This window comes from Frankliniella occidentalis, unplaced genomic scaffold (genome assembly GCF_000697945.3).
Source record: "Frankliniella occidentalis isolate FOCC.00 unplaced genomic scaffold, Focc_3.1 Scaffold341, whole genome shotgun sequence".
Classification (NCBI taxonomy): domain Eukaryota; kingdom Metazoa; phylum Arthropoda; class Insecta; order Thysanoptera; family Thripidae; genus Frankliniella; species Frankliniella occidentalis.
This window is the reverse complement of record NW_026267464.1, coordinates 73,783-89,281: the sequence shown is the minus strand read 5'-3', so window position 1 is coordinate 89,281 and position 15,499 is coordinate 73,783. Positions and strand designations below refer to the sequence as shown.

The 15,499-nt window shown below is 43.6% G+C and overlaps 5 protein-coding genes across 7 annotated transcripts in view; 2 read left to right on the top strand and 3 right to left on the bottom strand.

The window, feature by feature from the left end:
- Positions 1-3,838, bottom strand: part of LOC113218310 (serine/threonine-protein kinase SBK1) — a 7,341-nt gene extending 3,503 nt beyond the window's left edge. Inside the window, exons 1-2 of the mRNA XM_026438645.2 lie at positions 3,338-3,838; positions 1,387-1,464 (exon numbers count right to left, since the gene is read on the bottom strand). Coding sequence (XP_026294430.2) covers positions 1,387-1,455 — 69 coding nt within the window. The 5' untranslated portion in view covers positions 1,456-1,464; positions 3,338-3,838. The remainder of the gene's footprint in view (positions 1-1,386; positions 1,465-3,337) is intronic.
- Positions 3,839-4,564: 726 nt separating this feature from the next.
- LOC113203814 (serine/threonine-protein kinase RIO1) lies at positions 4,565-7,527 on the bottom strand. Of its 2 annotated transcripts, XM_026419884.2 has the most exons (11): positions 7,386-7,527; positions 7,118-7,155; positions 6,932-7,037; positions 6,602-6,806; positions 6,284-6,532; positions 6,011-6,197; positions 5,812-5,930; positions 5,603-5,706; positions 5,279-5,487; positions 4,928-5,194; positions 4,565-4,836 (listed from the first exon to the last, which is right to left on the bottom strand). In XM_026419884.2, the coding sequence occupies exons 1-11, from the start codon at positions 7,402-7,404 to the stop codon at positions 4,735-4,737; spliced, it is 1,605 nt and encodes a 534-aa protein (XP_026275669.1). In that variant the 5' UTR covers positions 7,405-7,527; the 3' UTR covers positions 4,565-4,734. The 2 variants fall into 2 exon arrangements, with proteins under 2 accessions (XP_026275669.1, XP_026274884.1); XM_026419099.2 differs by having other exon boundaries at positions 6,932-7,155; positions 7,386-7,506.
- Positions 7,528-7,537: 10 nt separating this feature from the next.
- LOC113205180 (spermine oxidase) lies at positions 7,538-10,390 on the top strand. Of its 2 annotated transcripts, none has more exons than XM_026421085.2 (10): positions 7,538-7,628; positions 7,973-8,126; positions 8,205-8,463; positions 8,556-8,778; positions 8,854-9,093; positions 9,174-9,311; positions 9,390-9,589; positions 9,674-9,797; positions 9,892-9,998; positions 10,090-10,390. In XM_026421085.2, exons 2-10 carry the CDS (start codon positions 7,982-7,984, stop codon positions 10,109-10,111), a joined length of 1,458 nt encoding a protein of 485 aa, XP_026276870.1. In that variant the 5' UTR covers positions 7,538-7,628; positions 7,973-7,981; the 3' UTR covers positions 10,112-10,390. The 2 variants fall into 2 exon arrangements, with proteins under 2 accessions (XP_026276870.1, XP_052130108.1); XM_052274148.1 differs by having other exon boundaries at positions 7,591-7,891.
- On the bottom strand, positions 9,639-14,368 carry LOC113203024 (splicing factor 3B subunit 2). The gene is made up of 16 exons (XM_052274147.1): positions 14,339-14,368; positions 14,147-14,256; positions 13,790-13,816; positions 13,568-13,619; positions 13,427-13,494; positions 13,159-13,342; positions 12,962-13,083; positions 12,716-12,873; positions 12,443-12,635; positions 12,163-12,369; positions 11,875-12,077; positions 11,636-11,786; positions 11,290-11,493; positions 10,937-11,178; positions 10,526-10,853; positions 9,639-10,447 (listed from the first exon to the last, which is right to left on the bottom strand). Exons 2-16 carry the CDS (start codon positions 14,174-14,176, stop codon positions 10,379-10,381), a joined length of 2,238 nt encoding a protein of 745 aa, XP_052130107.1. The 5' UTR covers positions 14,177-14,256; positions 14,339-14,368; the 3' UTR covers positions 9,639-10,378.
- Positions 14,369-14,540: 172 nt separating this feature from the next.
- The window catches only part of LOC113210556 (AP-2 complex subunit sigma), a gene marked incomplete in the record, with an annotated part of 13,193 nt that continues 12,234 nt past the window's right edge, over positions 14,541-15,499 (top strand). The window contains 3 exon segments of the mRNA XM_052274142.1: positions 14,541-14,687; positions 15,054-15,203; positions 15,283-15,456. Coding sequence (XP_052130102.1) covers positions 14,685-14,687; positions 15,054-15,203; positions 15,283-15,456 — 327 coding nt within the window.

The window sequence follows — 15,499 nt, the reverse complement described above, 5'->3', positions numbered from 1 at the left end:
CACAGCGTATCGACGTCCACATTAGTTACCGTCAGGCAGGAACACACATGTGCCCAGGTCGGTGCACTCTCGTTGGGTGGAATGGGGAGAGGGCGCCGCGTCCCGTCAACGTATGCCACCCCCCGCACCCCGCAGTTCACCGCAGCGTCCGTGTCCGCAATAAAGCCAGAAGGGGGGAGAAAAGGGGTGGGAGATGGCTCATTAGGGTCTCGCGTCGCGCACGTCTTCAGCCCGACGCGAAAACATCAAAATAAATGCTAGTAAGACAAAGAAAAAATGTTCTGCATTATTTGCGAAGTAGGTCGAGTCGCGCTTTTCTTTGACCATGCGACCGAGCAGTAGACGGCTTACGAATAAAAGCGATACTTAAGTGTGGACAATTTCCTCGATCGCGAGGAGATTCTCCGGAATGATAAGGGTGTTACGAAAGATATGCCCATCTCTTTTCGCTCTCCTTAAGATTTTCAGAGGAGAGGACTTCTGGCCAGAGGGATGCTGTTGCTTGCTTAGTTAGAGGACAGGCGCTAGATCTCACCTTCCATGGGTTCAAGTACCGTGCTCCAGAACGCAACCAGCGTGTTCGAAACACACTAAATTCAGAATCGGCACGAAAGATTTCCTTGCATAAAATACAACAATTGGGTTCCAGCACACCCGAGCGCCTGTGAGGTAGGCAACGTGGAAGCACGGGTGTGCGAGCGGTGGCTGGGTTGCCTACCCACAGGGCGCCCTGCCCTATCCGCTTGCGGCGGTCGCCCTCGCCCGCCCGCCCGCCTCTCCACTCCACGCAGCGCTCAGCTGCCCGCGTCGACAGGCCTCCTGTTTATTCGGCGTGTCTTTCTGCCTCGCCAGATTTCCCTCCCTTCGCTCCTCGCGCGGCGCAAGAACAAAAGCCGAACGCCGCCCACCACGCCATAGGCCGCTCTCGGCTGCTGCATCAGCCGAATAATTTTAGTATCTGATGTGTATCTATGAGAGCGGCAAAGCGCGAAGCGAGCAGCAACGGCCCGCCTAGGGCTGTGCGATGTTTATAGGATTTCTCGATATCGATACGATATCATCTTGATAGCAAGGGGTCGATAGGCTGCCGACACCGATGAATCAATTCCACGTTAAACACACTTTGTCGATACCGTACTGCAACATCAAAGTCGGGATATGGCTCAGCACAGCCCTAGCCCCGGCTCGCCAAAGCCCCAATAGCCTTGAAGTGAATGGGTTGGGTGTTACGATGGCCTCCCCATGCCAGACGGAACACTACACAAGTTCATTTGAAATGGATACGCGATATTGCCGACTTTGCCGGCCAAAAAAAGTGTAGCGCCTCCCATATTGCTTTCCACACTTGGCACCCAAATACTACCCGGGCGTTCGTGCGATGCTTACCTTTTCCAGCTCGAACTCCCTAATGCGGTGGATGCTGCCACCGATCGCCTTTTTGCTGGAACTCCCCATCTCCCGCACCTGTCGGAAAAGAAAGCGTCATCGTCAGTTGGACAGTTTGTATGGGGGTGACTACTTGCGGCGGCGGCGACGCACGGTAAAAACAATTTCTTGTATTTCAAGATACGGTTTGGAAACCATTAGCGTTCTCCATCCATAAGATCCAAGACTGGCTCTTGAGATACAAGAAACTTATTGTACCGTGCGGCACGGCAACTCCGCGGCTGCCTCATCCTCGCCGCGTGGACGACCGGCGTTACACGCACCGTCTGCGTGCGTCGGGCGGGACCTCTCGGCGCCAAAGCGCGGGGGAAAAGGTTTGGGGTAAAGCTCCTGGGGGTGGAGGGAGGATGGAGAGAGGGAGGGCGGGGGGAGACATTGTGTCTGCCAGGACCTAAACCCGCCTACTTGGCCGGCAGCCAGCGTACGGCTACCCTTCTTCCTTCATCGCCCCCCGGCGTCCCTCCCGCCCTTCCACACCTGAATGCCTTTGCTCTTCGCATCGCCGCACCTCGCCGCGCCACGCCACGCCACCCCGCGCGCCGCGCTCCTGGACGAATGCGATCCGCGAGCAGCCGAGTGGTCAGGGTCCTCCTGCGCGGTCTCGTGGGCCTGCATCACCCGGGGTGCTCACCAGTCACTGTAAAGCTCTAAATGAGCCGCTCATTGGCATCGGTGCACCACCACCGCCCGCCCGCGCTGACGTAAGCCTCCCGCGTCTCTCTCGCGCCCGTATCGGCTCCATTGAGACCAACCCCTGCCGGTGGGCCTACATGTTGCTTCGCCCGCTGGTGGCGCGGTGTGCGGCGTCGCGATGGGAGGGAACTCCCAGGTGGGGAGAGGGGGGGGGGCAAAGGGGATGATGATGGCATAATGACACGGGTTCGCAGTTTCTCGCTTTCGCGCCAAGTCGCCGCGGCCGCGCTGCTGGGTGGCGAGCCGCCGGGTCTCGCTTGGCAGGGCAGGGGTTTTTGCGCGAAGAGTGGAGGTGAAAAAGAAAAGCAATTGGAACATGACGAGAAGGGTAGGTGCTGCGCCCCGCCCGAGAGGAGTGGGGCGGCGGGGTGTGGAGCTGCTGGCTGGGGGGCGACATGTGTGTCCCGCGGAGTCATGGACCGTGTCTCGCCGCGCCCCACGCCCCGTACCGCGTGGCGGGCGTCCCCCTCCCGCTGCCGCCCCATGTTCCCGCCTGCCCCACAGCGTATCGACGTCCACATTAGTTACCGTCAGGCAGGAACACACATGTGCCCAGGTCGGTGCACTCTCGTTGGGTGGAATGGGGAGAGGGCGGCGCGTCCCGTCAACGTCTGCCACCCCCCGCACCCTGCGGTCCACCGCAGCGTCCGTGTCCGCGACATAAAGCCACGCGCTGTACTGATGTGCAGCTTCAGAGGCAAAGAAAGACCCGGAAGCTGATCAGAGAGCTCCGTCCGGGACTTTTAGACCTCCTTGGTCCCGAGCTGGGATGCAATCTTCAAAATGTAAGTGTTTTGTTTACCTTTTCGCAGACAAAATACCAAAGTTTTGCGGACCGCACCCAAGATTGGAACCGAAATTCGAAAACCAGGATCGTCCAGAAAGTTATCCCGCCGTTCGTGGTGAGGGTTCAGCTCATGCCAGCATTCATAGCGCCTGTCAGGTAGGCAACATCTTGCTTGCAGTGCATGGGTGTACTGCGGGATGGCCTACCCTGAATAGTGCAGGCGCCGAGCTCCCGCCAGTAGGTGAATTGAACTGGGAAAACGGGCGCACTTCTGGACGATCCCAAATCCAGAGTATCTCCGGTCAGCTTCCAGTATAGCCCAGCCCAGCCCGCTTTGTGTGCTGCAGATGGATCGTGCAAAGTGACAGTTGAGTTGGGAGTGCGCGGCTCGTTCGCGGGCGTTGCGCTTACCGTGTTGAGGTGCGGCGTTGCCGCCGGCCCGGTCCCCTCCGGGCTCCGCGAAGACCGGCACTAAGCACGAGCTACACGGTCTCGCGGACACGCCTCTGTCAGAACACGCGGGGAAGCCAGCCTCGTCATTCCGAGACGCAGAGCTGAACGACGCGGCGGCGCGGAGCCTTGGCGTGCCGGCCGGGCCGGGGCTGGCCTGGCCCGGTCAGGGGTCACTCTTCATGCTGGGCGCGGACTCTCAGGTGCCCGACTGAGCCAGGGGCGGCGCCAGGGGCTGGGCCTCGCGCGTGCTGGCACTGCGGGGCAGGGCGCGGCGGGGCGCGGCGGGGCGGGGCCGATGTGCCAGCAGCAGCTGCATGAGCGTCGGCAGGCGCGCGTCGCGGAGGTGCCGCGGTGGTCCCAGGGCGACGGCGGTCCGGTCCGGCACTGCGGCGCCAAGCTCAGCCACGACTAGCGAGCTGCTCAGCTGCGCTCAGCTGCCGCCGCACCAGCCCGGCCCAGGGGCCTTGCCTGGGGCGTCCGAAACGGCGTCTTAGCCGCCCTCTCGGTCCCTCCCGCCAAGAGGGAGGCTTGCCGGGGGGAGGGCGATTCTTCGGCCGCAGCCTAGCCCAGGCCAGAGACTTGTCCCGGTGCCAGCGAGCTGCAGGCAGGGGCTGGGCTGGGCGGCCTGGGCAGTGGCGGGGGCAGCGGCAGCTCGACGAGTCCGTCCCGTCGGCGAACACGCTGCTCGCGCCGCGTCTCCGTCTGGTGGTCCTGCGCGGTATTACCGCCGAGCGGAGGGCGACGCCGTGGAGGCCCTGGCCGTGGTACGGCGCCCGGTCGGCCCGGGAGCGGGAGTCAGCTTGCCCGCGGGGGACCGCTGCTAGGAGCCGTCCCTGCGGGATGGCCTGATCAGACGAGCCCGCCAGTCCGCCGCTGCGGTTGGCCGGGCGGATTTACAATGCTCCTGTCCCGTCTTACCCTTCCCCTTGCCACAGTGCCTGCCATCCTCCTCCCCGCGCCTTCGCTCTATATTTGGCTTCTTCCCCGGCGGTCAGAGCGACGCCGGCGATCCGTTCTCCTCTGGTTGCAAGGCTTTCGCTGCATTTTTATCGTTTCACTTGTGACCGTTGGAGTCGGAAGCGTATGCTGGGAGACGAGTATATTCCCACTTCAGTCTCTTAACCTGATGCTCGTTGGCTTGCACCCACACTCAAAATTGAGAAAGAGGGAAAGTTTGAAAATGGATAGATTATGTAGGCAGTTTTATTATAAATATATTATACATTGTTATTATAAATGTAGATAGATACACATTTCACCAGGTCTGTAACATTTGGGACCAACTGTGCATTGCTTGAAAATTTTCAAACATGACATTTTTTATTCTTTAAAAAACATCCTACACAGGGAAAAAACTATTTTTTCTTTGATGCTTTTTCTTTCCTTTTCTTCACATGCTTCTTTAATTTTGTTTTCCTATTTTCTGCCTGCTGCTCCTTAATGGCTTTTTTTCTAGCCTGGTAAAACAAAGAGAAAAAAAGGCACAAAACTACAATTTATGGTCAAGAAAATAATACAAAATGAAAAAGTAAAACTTCAAAAAATTACCTTCCTACTCTCTGGAGATTCGTCTTTTGGTCTTGGAGAGCTTTTAAATTTGGTACCAGAGTCAGGTGCATCATCATCTGAACAACTTTCATCATCATCACTTCCAGTTCCATCGCTGGAACCACATTCTTTGTCCTGGGCTTCAGCAAGGATTGATGGTTCCTTTGCTGTGCTAAGATCCTCTTTAAGACCTACAATAGTTTTATAAACAAGATCTTCACCTTTACCCTCTTTAGCCTGGCGAATATCACGTTCAATATGAACAACCTAAAAATGTAAAAAATGCATGTATTAGGCAAATTGAAGGACTTCAATCTTGTGTACTGCAAAATTCACAAGCTCTGAACTTACTTCTTCAAGATTACGGGGAATGTACACATTTTTAAAAACTTCTTCCTGAACTTGCTGTTCTGCAGACAAATCATCACCCCTTTCAGCAGCTTGAGCAGATACTCGATCAAGATATTGTTCCATATTATTCTCAGTAACAGTAGGGTCGGTAATGAAGTCAAATAGCTCTTTGACTAACATAGTCGCAACTCCTTGTTTTTTAAAAAATTCTGGATAGTAGCAAAACAAATAATGTGTGAGAATTAAGAGGAATTGAGACTGCACATGAGTTACACGTGTTCATGCAGTAAAAATTGGGTAAAGAAAAACCCACATTTAACCAACCTGTAATATTGGTGCAGTCTTTTCTGAGAAAATCCAAAGCCCTAGGATGATCATGTTCTACTGACTGGGATACATCAATCACATAAACCATACCTTCATGATACCTACAGAGTAGATAAATAGAATAAAATATTTTGGTACTTTAGTTAAAAAAGAATAAATTATTGGATAAAATGAGGATGACTGTAAAGTAAGAGTCATCTACTTACAACAAATTAAATTCACTAAGATCTGCATGAACAAGGTGGCACTTGTTGAACATTGCCCACATCATTACAACACAATCTCTGTAAAGTTTACAGGCTCTTGAGTTAGACAACTCTGCATCCTAAAAGAGGAATTTTGTTATTGGTTTCAGTAAAGAAGAAAAACACACACTCACAAATATCATCTAAACTCAATGCATACTTTTAATTTGGGAGCAGCCCACCCTTCATGTCCAATAAAATCCATAACTAATACATGACCTCGTAATAGGATTGGCTCTGGAACAGTGAGATTGGCTGTGTGCATACGCACTAAGTTCCTCATTTCTTTCTCTGCCCAAGTTCTCACCATTTTTCTTGGATTACTACGGCAATAGCCATGACGAAATCTGATAAGAATATAAAATCTTATGATCACTGCATTTATCCTTTACATTGACAATAATTCAGGGTAAATAATCAGCAGATACCTTACCTAAATTCTCCACTCACATATTTATCACGGTCTTTAAACACAAGTATTGAAGTCTTATATATTTTAATAGCAAGGTTCTTTCCATCTTTGCCAGTTGCATGATATACATTAGCCTCCTTCCCTGTAGATATACAGCCATTTATTTCTGTAACAACTCCTCTATTCAGTAGCTTAAACAAGATCATTCGAGTTCTTGGATCCATTACTTGTTCCGCGGTTGCCCTATCCTGTTTATCCTTAGTTCTTATCCTGCAACAGAATTATAGTCATCAGACTCTTACCTTCCAAAGTATAAATTAAATATGGTTTTAAGCATACCTATCAGCATCTGCTTTCTTAGCATTTTGAATTAATTTGTTTGTAGCATGATTAGGGAGACTTGGGCCTTCATACTTTTCAACATTTATCTTATTCAAGAAGCGTTTGAAAAGCTTTTCTTGAGGTTGGAAGTCAGTGACGCGATTGGACTGTGTTTGTTGATTAAGATGTGTGTGTTTTCCATTAGTTAATACGCCTTTATCTTCTATAAAAATAAAATAAAGCACAGTAACAGGTGTAAATATACATACAATAAACTTAAAAATCTGATAAAAGATTTCTTTTAAAACAATTGTTGTTTTTCTTTAAGAAAGAAGAAACGAATCTTACTTTGGCCAGTTCCCCATTCGTACAGGTCATCATTGTCGTCGTCATCATCATCATCTGAAAATTCATCCTCACCATCGTTTAACTCATCTTGTCCCTCTGTACTAGACTGAAAGTGAAAATTTATGTCACTATTGCCTGACTGCTTCAAATTGTCCATACAATCAAATAGTGTCAGAGTTTTCATACGCCTAGTGGTCTTTGATGCACCAGGTGATGCAGATGTCCTGTCAAACCAAATATGTGAGTTTAGATACCAAAGCACCACTATAGAGTCTAGGAACGAAGTATACCATTATCAGAAATCAAAAAATTATCTTTTCCCACACACTGGTTTAGAAAAATCAGGGACATAAACAAACAAAATAACCTACACATAGCATGGCAATGTTGAAATAAACATACAACAGCCACTGTCGCTTGGCCAATAGGAAAGGAAAATAACATCTTTACTTACTCAGCATCACTTTCAGCATCGCTGAATTGTCCGTCAGACATTTTCCCCAAAATATACGCTACTTTCTGGTCAAACAGAAGCATCCATTACCACGCGGTCGGTAGTTTTCGTCTTAGCACTAGCAGCAGTTCGTCTGCTGGAGTGCGAATAATACTGCAGACAACAGTAGGCAAGCAGGATGACAACATGACAACATTAGCAGAAGAAAAGTAGCAGAAAGGCATCTCTTATCTCATATGGCCGGTAAAGCAAATCCAAAACCGTTACATACCTTGTTTTATTTGACAATGATCATATGTAATTGTTTCTTAACTCGTTAAAATGAGCCATATCAACTGAAAGTCAATTAGTCTTGAAAAGTAGTCGTAAAGATTTCCTATCATCTTATCTGAAGGATCTTTACAAGCACTTTTGCAGCATTTTGACTTTGACAAGCTTTGACATTACACTTTCTAGCTCGTCATTTCAAGCATTTTTGTTTCTTGTGCAGCTTAGCATTTCATTCTGTAAGAATTTTGTTTGTTTGGTTGAACTAGTTTGTATGTGATGGCCGTATAATATGTGTGTAATTTTGTGTTTACTTGAAGGTCTCTAGAATGGCGCCTTTACAAGTGGTCATCGTTGGTGCTGGGCCATCTGGCATTGCAGCAGCAACTCGTCTCTTAACAAAAGGTGTCGACAAAATTGTGTTGCTTGAAGCAGAAAATAGGATTGGTGGAAGAATTCACACTGTTCCTTTTGGTCAGTACCTTACATGCATTTTGTTTCAACCATGTGCATTAAGTATTTTGAAAATAATTTCTTCTTACTTTATTTTAGGGGATGGTGTTGTTGATCTGGGGGCGCAATTTTGTCATGGAGAGAAAGGAAATGTAGTGTATGACATGGCTCATCCGCTGGATTTGTTAGAGTCATCTATGGAATTGTACAACAATATGACCTTTTTTAAATCCTCTGGTCAAATGGTTGATTCAAATGTTGGTTCATGGCTTTTCGGTATGTGTTTAGATATAACAGATGAGGCTGGGAAGGAGCTTCAAAACTACCGCCTTTCCCTGGGGGATTATGTCACATCTGAGTAAGTAATTACTGTGGTTCATAATTATTATTATTATTATTTGATGCTACTTAGTTGTTTCGAAAAACTAAAATTTCCTTGTCATAATTCAGATTTCATAAGCGCGTGAAGAAAGAAACATCTCCAAAAAATTTAACAAGTGCCCTGACACATGAATTTTTGGAATGGTTTCATCAGTTTGAAAATTCAATTGATGGCTCTGACTCATGGTTTGAAACATCAGGGTCTGGGCACACTCAGTATGTTGAATGTGAGGGAGACCCAGTTTTGGTGTGGAAACAGGGTGGTTACAGCAAAGTGTTGGACTTGTTGATGGTAAGATTATATAATAGGATTTGAACGTTTATGAACTTTAACATTTGAAATGTACTAATTTTTCAAGTTTTACAGAACAAGTATCCAAACCCTTCGTTATCTATTCCTATTAGTTCTAAAATCTTGACTGAGAAAGTTGTAACTAGAATCTTATGGGATCAAGTAAATGGAGCTCCTGTCTCAGTTTACTGTCAAGATGGTTCACAATATGATACAGATCATGTCATTGTGACTATTTCCTTAGGTGTTCTGAAAGAGCAAGCTCCACAACTGTTTTCTCCTTCTCTTCCCAGGCCAAAACTGGATGCCATTAATGTTTGTAAAATATAAAATATCACATCAAACTACTTGTAAGCGGTACTGCAACTTCAACTTTTGTAATGCTATTTGTACAGGGACTCTCAATTGGTGCAGTAGATAAAATATTTTTGAAATTTCCTGAAACCTGGTGGCCTGAGAATATTCATGGTTTTAGTTTATTGTGGTCTGAAGAGGATAAAAAAATATTTCAAGAGAAATATAAAAACAATGAGGTAAGTTAACTTCCTAGCATGCTTTCCGGAGGTCAAAATGTTAGCAATGTTGTTATCCACATGCATTTAATTTTCTAGAAAAAACTGTGGATGCAAAAAGTGTTTGGATTTTACAAAGACCTTCATCAACCAGGAGTACTGTGTGGCTGGATTGTTGGACCTGGTGCTAGGATGATGGAGTCTTGTTCAGATCAAGAGGTAGTTGAGAGCTGTCAAGAGTTACTTTCTCAATTTCTTGGTCAATGCTACAATATTCCAAAAATTCAGGCAATTGCTAGGTGTGTGCAGTATTTTTGATGGGAGCAAAAAATCAGTATAAAATTGCAATTAATCTTTTTGTATGTTTTTATGACATTCCAAAGATCAAAGTGGTACAGTAATCCTCACTTCAGAGGATCTTACAGTTTTCGAAGTATGAACACAGAAAAAATGAATGTGAATGCTAAGCAACTGGCTGAACCACTCAAAAACAGAAAAAACAGAAAGGTAAGTTAATAATCTTGCACTCAACTTACATATTACAGTACATATATGAAATGAAAATAAATTTCACATCTCAAATATTTCATTTTCTCCTCAGGTGGTGCATTTTGCAGGAGAAGCAACCCATGAACACTTCTTTTCTACTGTGCATGGAGCAATTGAAACAGGATGGAGAGAAGCTGAATGTATTTTGGAGGAAATCAGGTAAAAATAGGGGATTTAAAACCTTAAAATTGTCCAATTTTTGTTGTATTTTTTGATTTTTTTTCTTTTTTTATTTTTCATGTACGTCAAGATGCAGGAAGTGCTCCCTCTAGATAGCCTTGGGACTGATTTTGACTGGTGATATATGGTTTAGAGCTTTATTTTATATTTTTTTTAAATAAAAAGTTAAGTAAAATTTACATGGTTTGAGAGTGTATTAGCAACAGCTCAATGTAATTAAGGGGGAAAACAATTGACAATACACAATTCATCAAATTGTGAAAAAAACAAATTCACAGTAAGGGGGAATGATTTTTGAGAGCCATGAGGGCTTTGAGGTTGTGATACATGTACATACCAATATATTTAAATTTTCTTTCTTAGAATTTGAATTCCTTATATTTCTTAGTCTGTTTATCGGACTGTGTCTGCTGCCTCTTCCTCTTGTTCTGTAAAGATTAAAGTGTACATTACTTGTCTGAATTACATAAATGTAAAATCAAATTGACTAGTCCAGAACTACGTACCTTTTGTCTTGCTAAATGGTCAGCCAACATATCCGAATGATCTTCTTTCTGTAAATGACTCAGTTCTCTGATTTGTTGTTCATATCGAGCTTTCATTGCCTCAGTGTCCACTAGATCCAGTTCTGAAGGATCTAAAGCAAGTTCAACCGCTTGATCTGACATTCCTGGAAGCTGGACACGTCCTCGAGGCTGGACAATTGGAACACCCTCCCTGGGTGCACTTGTTCCCGCCATATCATATATATGAGTTGAAGCCATCATTGCACCAGACACCCGATCCACCCGTTTCTCTGGTAGCACCTGATAAAGTTGAGCAGGCGTGTCTCCTCTGCAAATAATGAAATTTTGGTACAGTGCTGATCTATACTTCAAATAAATAGCCTTAAAAGTGTTAGTATTGAATAAACTTACCCATCCATCTCACTTTCTATTTTCCTCTTTCTCAGTTCAATGATCTCAGGTGTTTCCAGACCAGTAGGTATAGAAGCCATACCACTTGGTGTAACTAGACCTTCAGCAGGTGTAACAAGACCTGTCTGATCCTCTCCCTCTTCTTCTGCTTCACTTTCTTCTTCTTCTGATTCCTCTTCCTCAGATTCTGATTCCAATTCTCCCCAAATAGCACGATCTACTTCCTCTTCAAGTGCGTCATTCTGTGAAAGACATCAAACATATTTTTAGAAACAAATTTGGTTACTGAATCTAAACAAACACATTATGTTCTACTAACTACTTGAGCTAGGTAGAGGAAGACATTATAGTACCTGATAATCTCGGTTCTGCTGACCAAAAACATCACCATACAATGCCTTTCCTGATTCATCAACTGGAGGTTTACCCCAGCCACCAGCATGGTAACCAAATGAGCAATTATCTGGAATAGGTGCATTGAGGCCAGGAATCTTTAAGTTAGGGTATGATGGAGGAGGGCCATACCGCTGCATAGCAATCAACCATGGGGGAGGAACCTGCGAGGAAAAATAAAGAGTAAGTAACTAGTGAATCACAGCAATAAACAAACAATAAGCCAAAAACCAAACAGGACCTAAAATTTACAGCAGTTCAGTTAAAATTTGTAGCGTGAAAAGATAGTTCTTAATAACAACTTGCCTTATGTGCACTGGAACCAACAGGCATTCCCAGAGCTGTTCTTAGATCATCACTCAAATCTCCTGGTTTCTTCTCTTTAAGTCTTGTTTCAAATTCTTTCCCTTCATAATACAAATCCCCGTGAATTGTCATTCGGGGCTTAGTTTGCCATCTGAAAATTAAATTAGGGTTGGTTAGGTTATTATACTAAAATTTGACATTACAGATTTACAACATATTGAATGAGGGTTGGGGCTTACTTGAAAAATGCATCATGTAACTTTTGATAATCAATGTCAATTTTGCCTAATTTGGGCCTAGATCTTTCTCTCATCTTGGCTTTAAGTGTTCTCTGGTCTTCTTTTTCTTGTAGTGCTGCTCGCATTTCCATAATGCCTGTTTTCTTAATAAATTCAGGCAGATCAAAAGGAGGTTTTTCAATACCACGTTTCCCTTGTAAGTACTGAAAGAATAACATTGACACCAAATTAATGACACTCAACACAACAATAGGTATTACCCTCTAGTTAATAATAACAGATTTATACCTTTCGTTTAAAGCACCAATGTCTAGGAACAGGGACAGTGTTTCTGTGGGCTTTCAACTGCACAAGCAGCTTGGGATCTCTGGCTGTGACATCATGCATTTCTACGACATCTGGTCTGGATACAAGTTGTTTCAATTCAGCTACACTCAACCGTGTCAGTTTTTTCAGTTTCCTCTTTGATAGTTTTTTCTTTTCATCCTGTTTTTTCTAAACAGAAAGTATACAACATTACTAAGTATGAGGAATTTAATACTATCACAAAAAATACCTGATCTCTTACCTCTTCATCTTCCTCATCATCATATTCATCAATTGGTTTGGGTGCTTTCTTAAACTCTACAACAGGTTCTTCTTTTATCTCTTCTAGCTTTACTTGATTATCAGGTTCAGTAATACGGAAAGTTTCAAAAACTTTGGCAAAATGACGGTACATTGGATCAAGATCATTTAACCCTAGAACTTCTTGAATGTACCTGAAGGAATCAATGAGCACAATTACAGCAAGACTTGAATAAATATGCACACAGATAAAAAAAACAGCATTGTAACTTACTCTATTTCAACATCTACATCTTTCTCTCCAGTCTCTTCATCTGTCTTCTCCCGCTCACTCTCTTTTAGCTCTTGTTCTTGCTTTTGAATTCTTTGAGTTTGTTTATTCTGCTTTTTCTTCTTCTTCTTTCTTTTATTTTTGTTGATTCTCATTTCCTCCTAAAAATAACAAAAATTGCAAAAAAAACATAAAAGTAAATGTTAAAAAATTTAAAAAGTACCAGCCAAACATGCTACAAGTGCTCACTTTGGTAAGTTTTCCTTCCTTAGAAATTTTATTTGAATCATCATTATCCTCTTCCTCATCATAGTCGTCATCTTGTGAGATAACAGGGGCTGGAGGAGCTTCCGGGATGTCATACTCTTTATCTAAAATATAAAGAGGCCAGGTTTACAATACAATTATTTCACCCTATTTCAACCCAGATATGTTGTGAAACCCACCAATTTGATTAAAATCGTCTTCATCAACTCCTAGGGCTTGGGCCCGTTGGTTTTTATAGGCCAGTGCTTGCTCTAGTGCTTGAGGAAGTCTCAAGTCATCCTCAGGGCTGCCTTCACGTATAAATGATGGTGGAGGAGGAGCCATGGGAGTGTCATCATCTTCTACACCAGGTGGAAGAAGGGACTGAAAGAAAAGAAGCAAAAGTAGTTCATTTAACTAATGTAATTATGTTATACTGACTAAGTTACATTTTTAAAGAATAAATACCTCATATGCCTCATCACCAGGTGGCATAGTCATTCCCAATGAAGGTGGTGGTGGTGCTGTCATCATTCCTGCATTCAAAACGGCACACATAAAAACTACTGACAAGAAATCGTACATTCTATATTTAAACGGGCTATTTACCTGGAGGCCCCATGTCTGCCATGCCATACGGTCCAGTTCCGGGGGGCATCATCTGACAAAACAAAAAAAGGCTTCTTGTTATTTCACAATCAAGGGCAAAGTCCAATAATAAGAGCAAGAGATTTAATAGGGGATAAAAACTTTCAGCAAAGCAAATGGGACCAGCAATGGGACCACATTGGAGCCAAACAGCACTATACATGCAACGATATGTATACTTACATGATCAACCATCATCAGGCCTGGAATCTGTAAAAAATAAAGTAGAATCTTGTTAGAAATCAGAAGAGAAACAATATCACTAGAAAAAATAAATAAAATCTCCCAAAAGTGAGAAATGTTGTTCAAGAAAGAACATCAAGAAAAATTATCTGAATAGGCCTTCAAAGATACCAAGATGTTGGCATAAGAAGAGGTTAAAAGGAACACTTGATAGCTAGTCAGAACTACTTCTAATACACACAAGAGTAATGGTTGAAGCATATAATAAAATGTGATGAGACATACATAACTTCGTAACAAAGGTAACAAAGTATTTCGATACATATAAGACAAAAACAGCAAGTTTAAACGACTAACCTCTCCACCGGGGGGTGGTGGCTCATCCATTATGCCTCCGGCTTTAAAAAAAGATGAGTGAATTGAATCTAATAAAAGAAAGGGCACTCCAAAGAGTCGGTTTTCAATTCCTGTCAAAAGATAAATACGGAATAAGATACGAATAATTGACGAAATACGGGGAAGTGGAGCCTCCAAACAAAACAAACTTGCCTGTTCCGCAACTCGACTCGGTTTCGACTTCGACTCCGGTACAGGGTTGTCGAGAGGTCAAAATCTGCAATAAAAAAAATATATATCACACAAGCGGTCCCAAGTCTCATTTTATTAAAAGTCTTCAATATATTTCAAATTCCTTTTACTTGATCAGAGGGAAATTCGAAAAGCAGTCTCAAAAGGCTCAGTTATGCATCAATCGTTTACGTTCTTAAGTTGGTGAAAGTGTAGAACAAATAAATAAAACTGTAGATTTTCAAAGGCTGTGACAGCTAAAAGAAGGCGTTCACCCCTTTGATTCATTCGTTTTCACGATATTTTCACCTAATCTTTGCACCACAAAATGGTATGTGTTAATTGAAACTTTAGAAATGGATCCAATAGCTATTCATGTTTCCTTGTATATTTGCGGGAGATATTCACCGTCAATTCTATCGTTGTCTGTTCCAATGATGTGACGTTGTTTTTGGTTAGGTCCGTCTGTCAAACTTCAAATAATCCGTTGCAACCCTTTTTCAATTTTTTAATCACATGTTATCACTTCGTGTATTTTATTCATTGTCATAACTTAAATGTTTGGTCTTATTGGTCGTATTGTATATGCCGCGATTTTTTCCTTAGATTTTAAAGAAAAATTGATGTTCTGTTCCTCTTGAACTTATTGGATTCTTTCTCTTCATTAAGACATCTCTAATCTTTTTTCTTGCTGCAGATTCGCTTCATTCTCATACAAAATAGAGCAGGAAAGACCCGTTTGGCAAAGTGGTACATGAACTTTGATGATGATGAAAAGCAGAAGCTTATAGAGGAGGTGCATGCCGTTGTGACTGTGAGGGATGCGAAGCACACTAATTTTGTTGAGGTAATTGTTGCTTTCTATGATCAATAAACTTTCCTTATTCTGGCAGCAAGATTAAATTAAACATTTGTTTGTTTTGCAGTTCCGCAATTTCAAAATAGTCTATAGGAGATATGCTGGTCTTTATTTTTGCATCTGTGTGGATGTTAATGATAACAACCTTTGCTATCTTGAAGCAATCCATAACTTTGTGGAAGTTTTGAATGAATATTTCCACAACGTCTGCGAGCTGGATCTTGTGTTCAACTTTTATAAAGTAAGTAATGTGCTATTATCATGGTTCAATTTCTTATTAATGT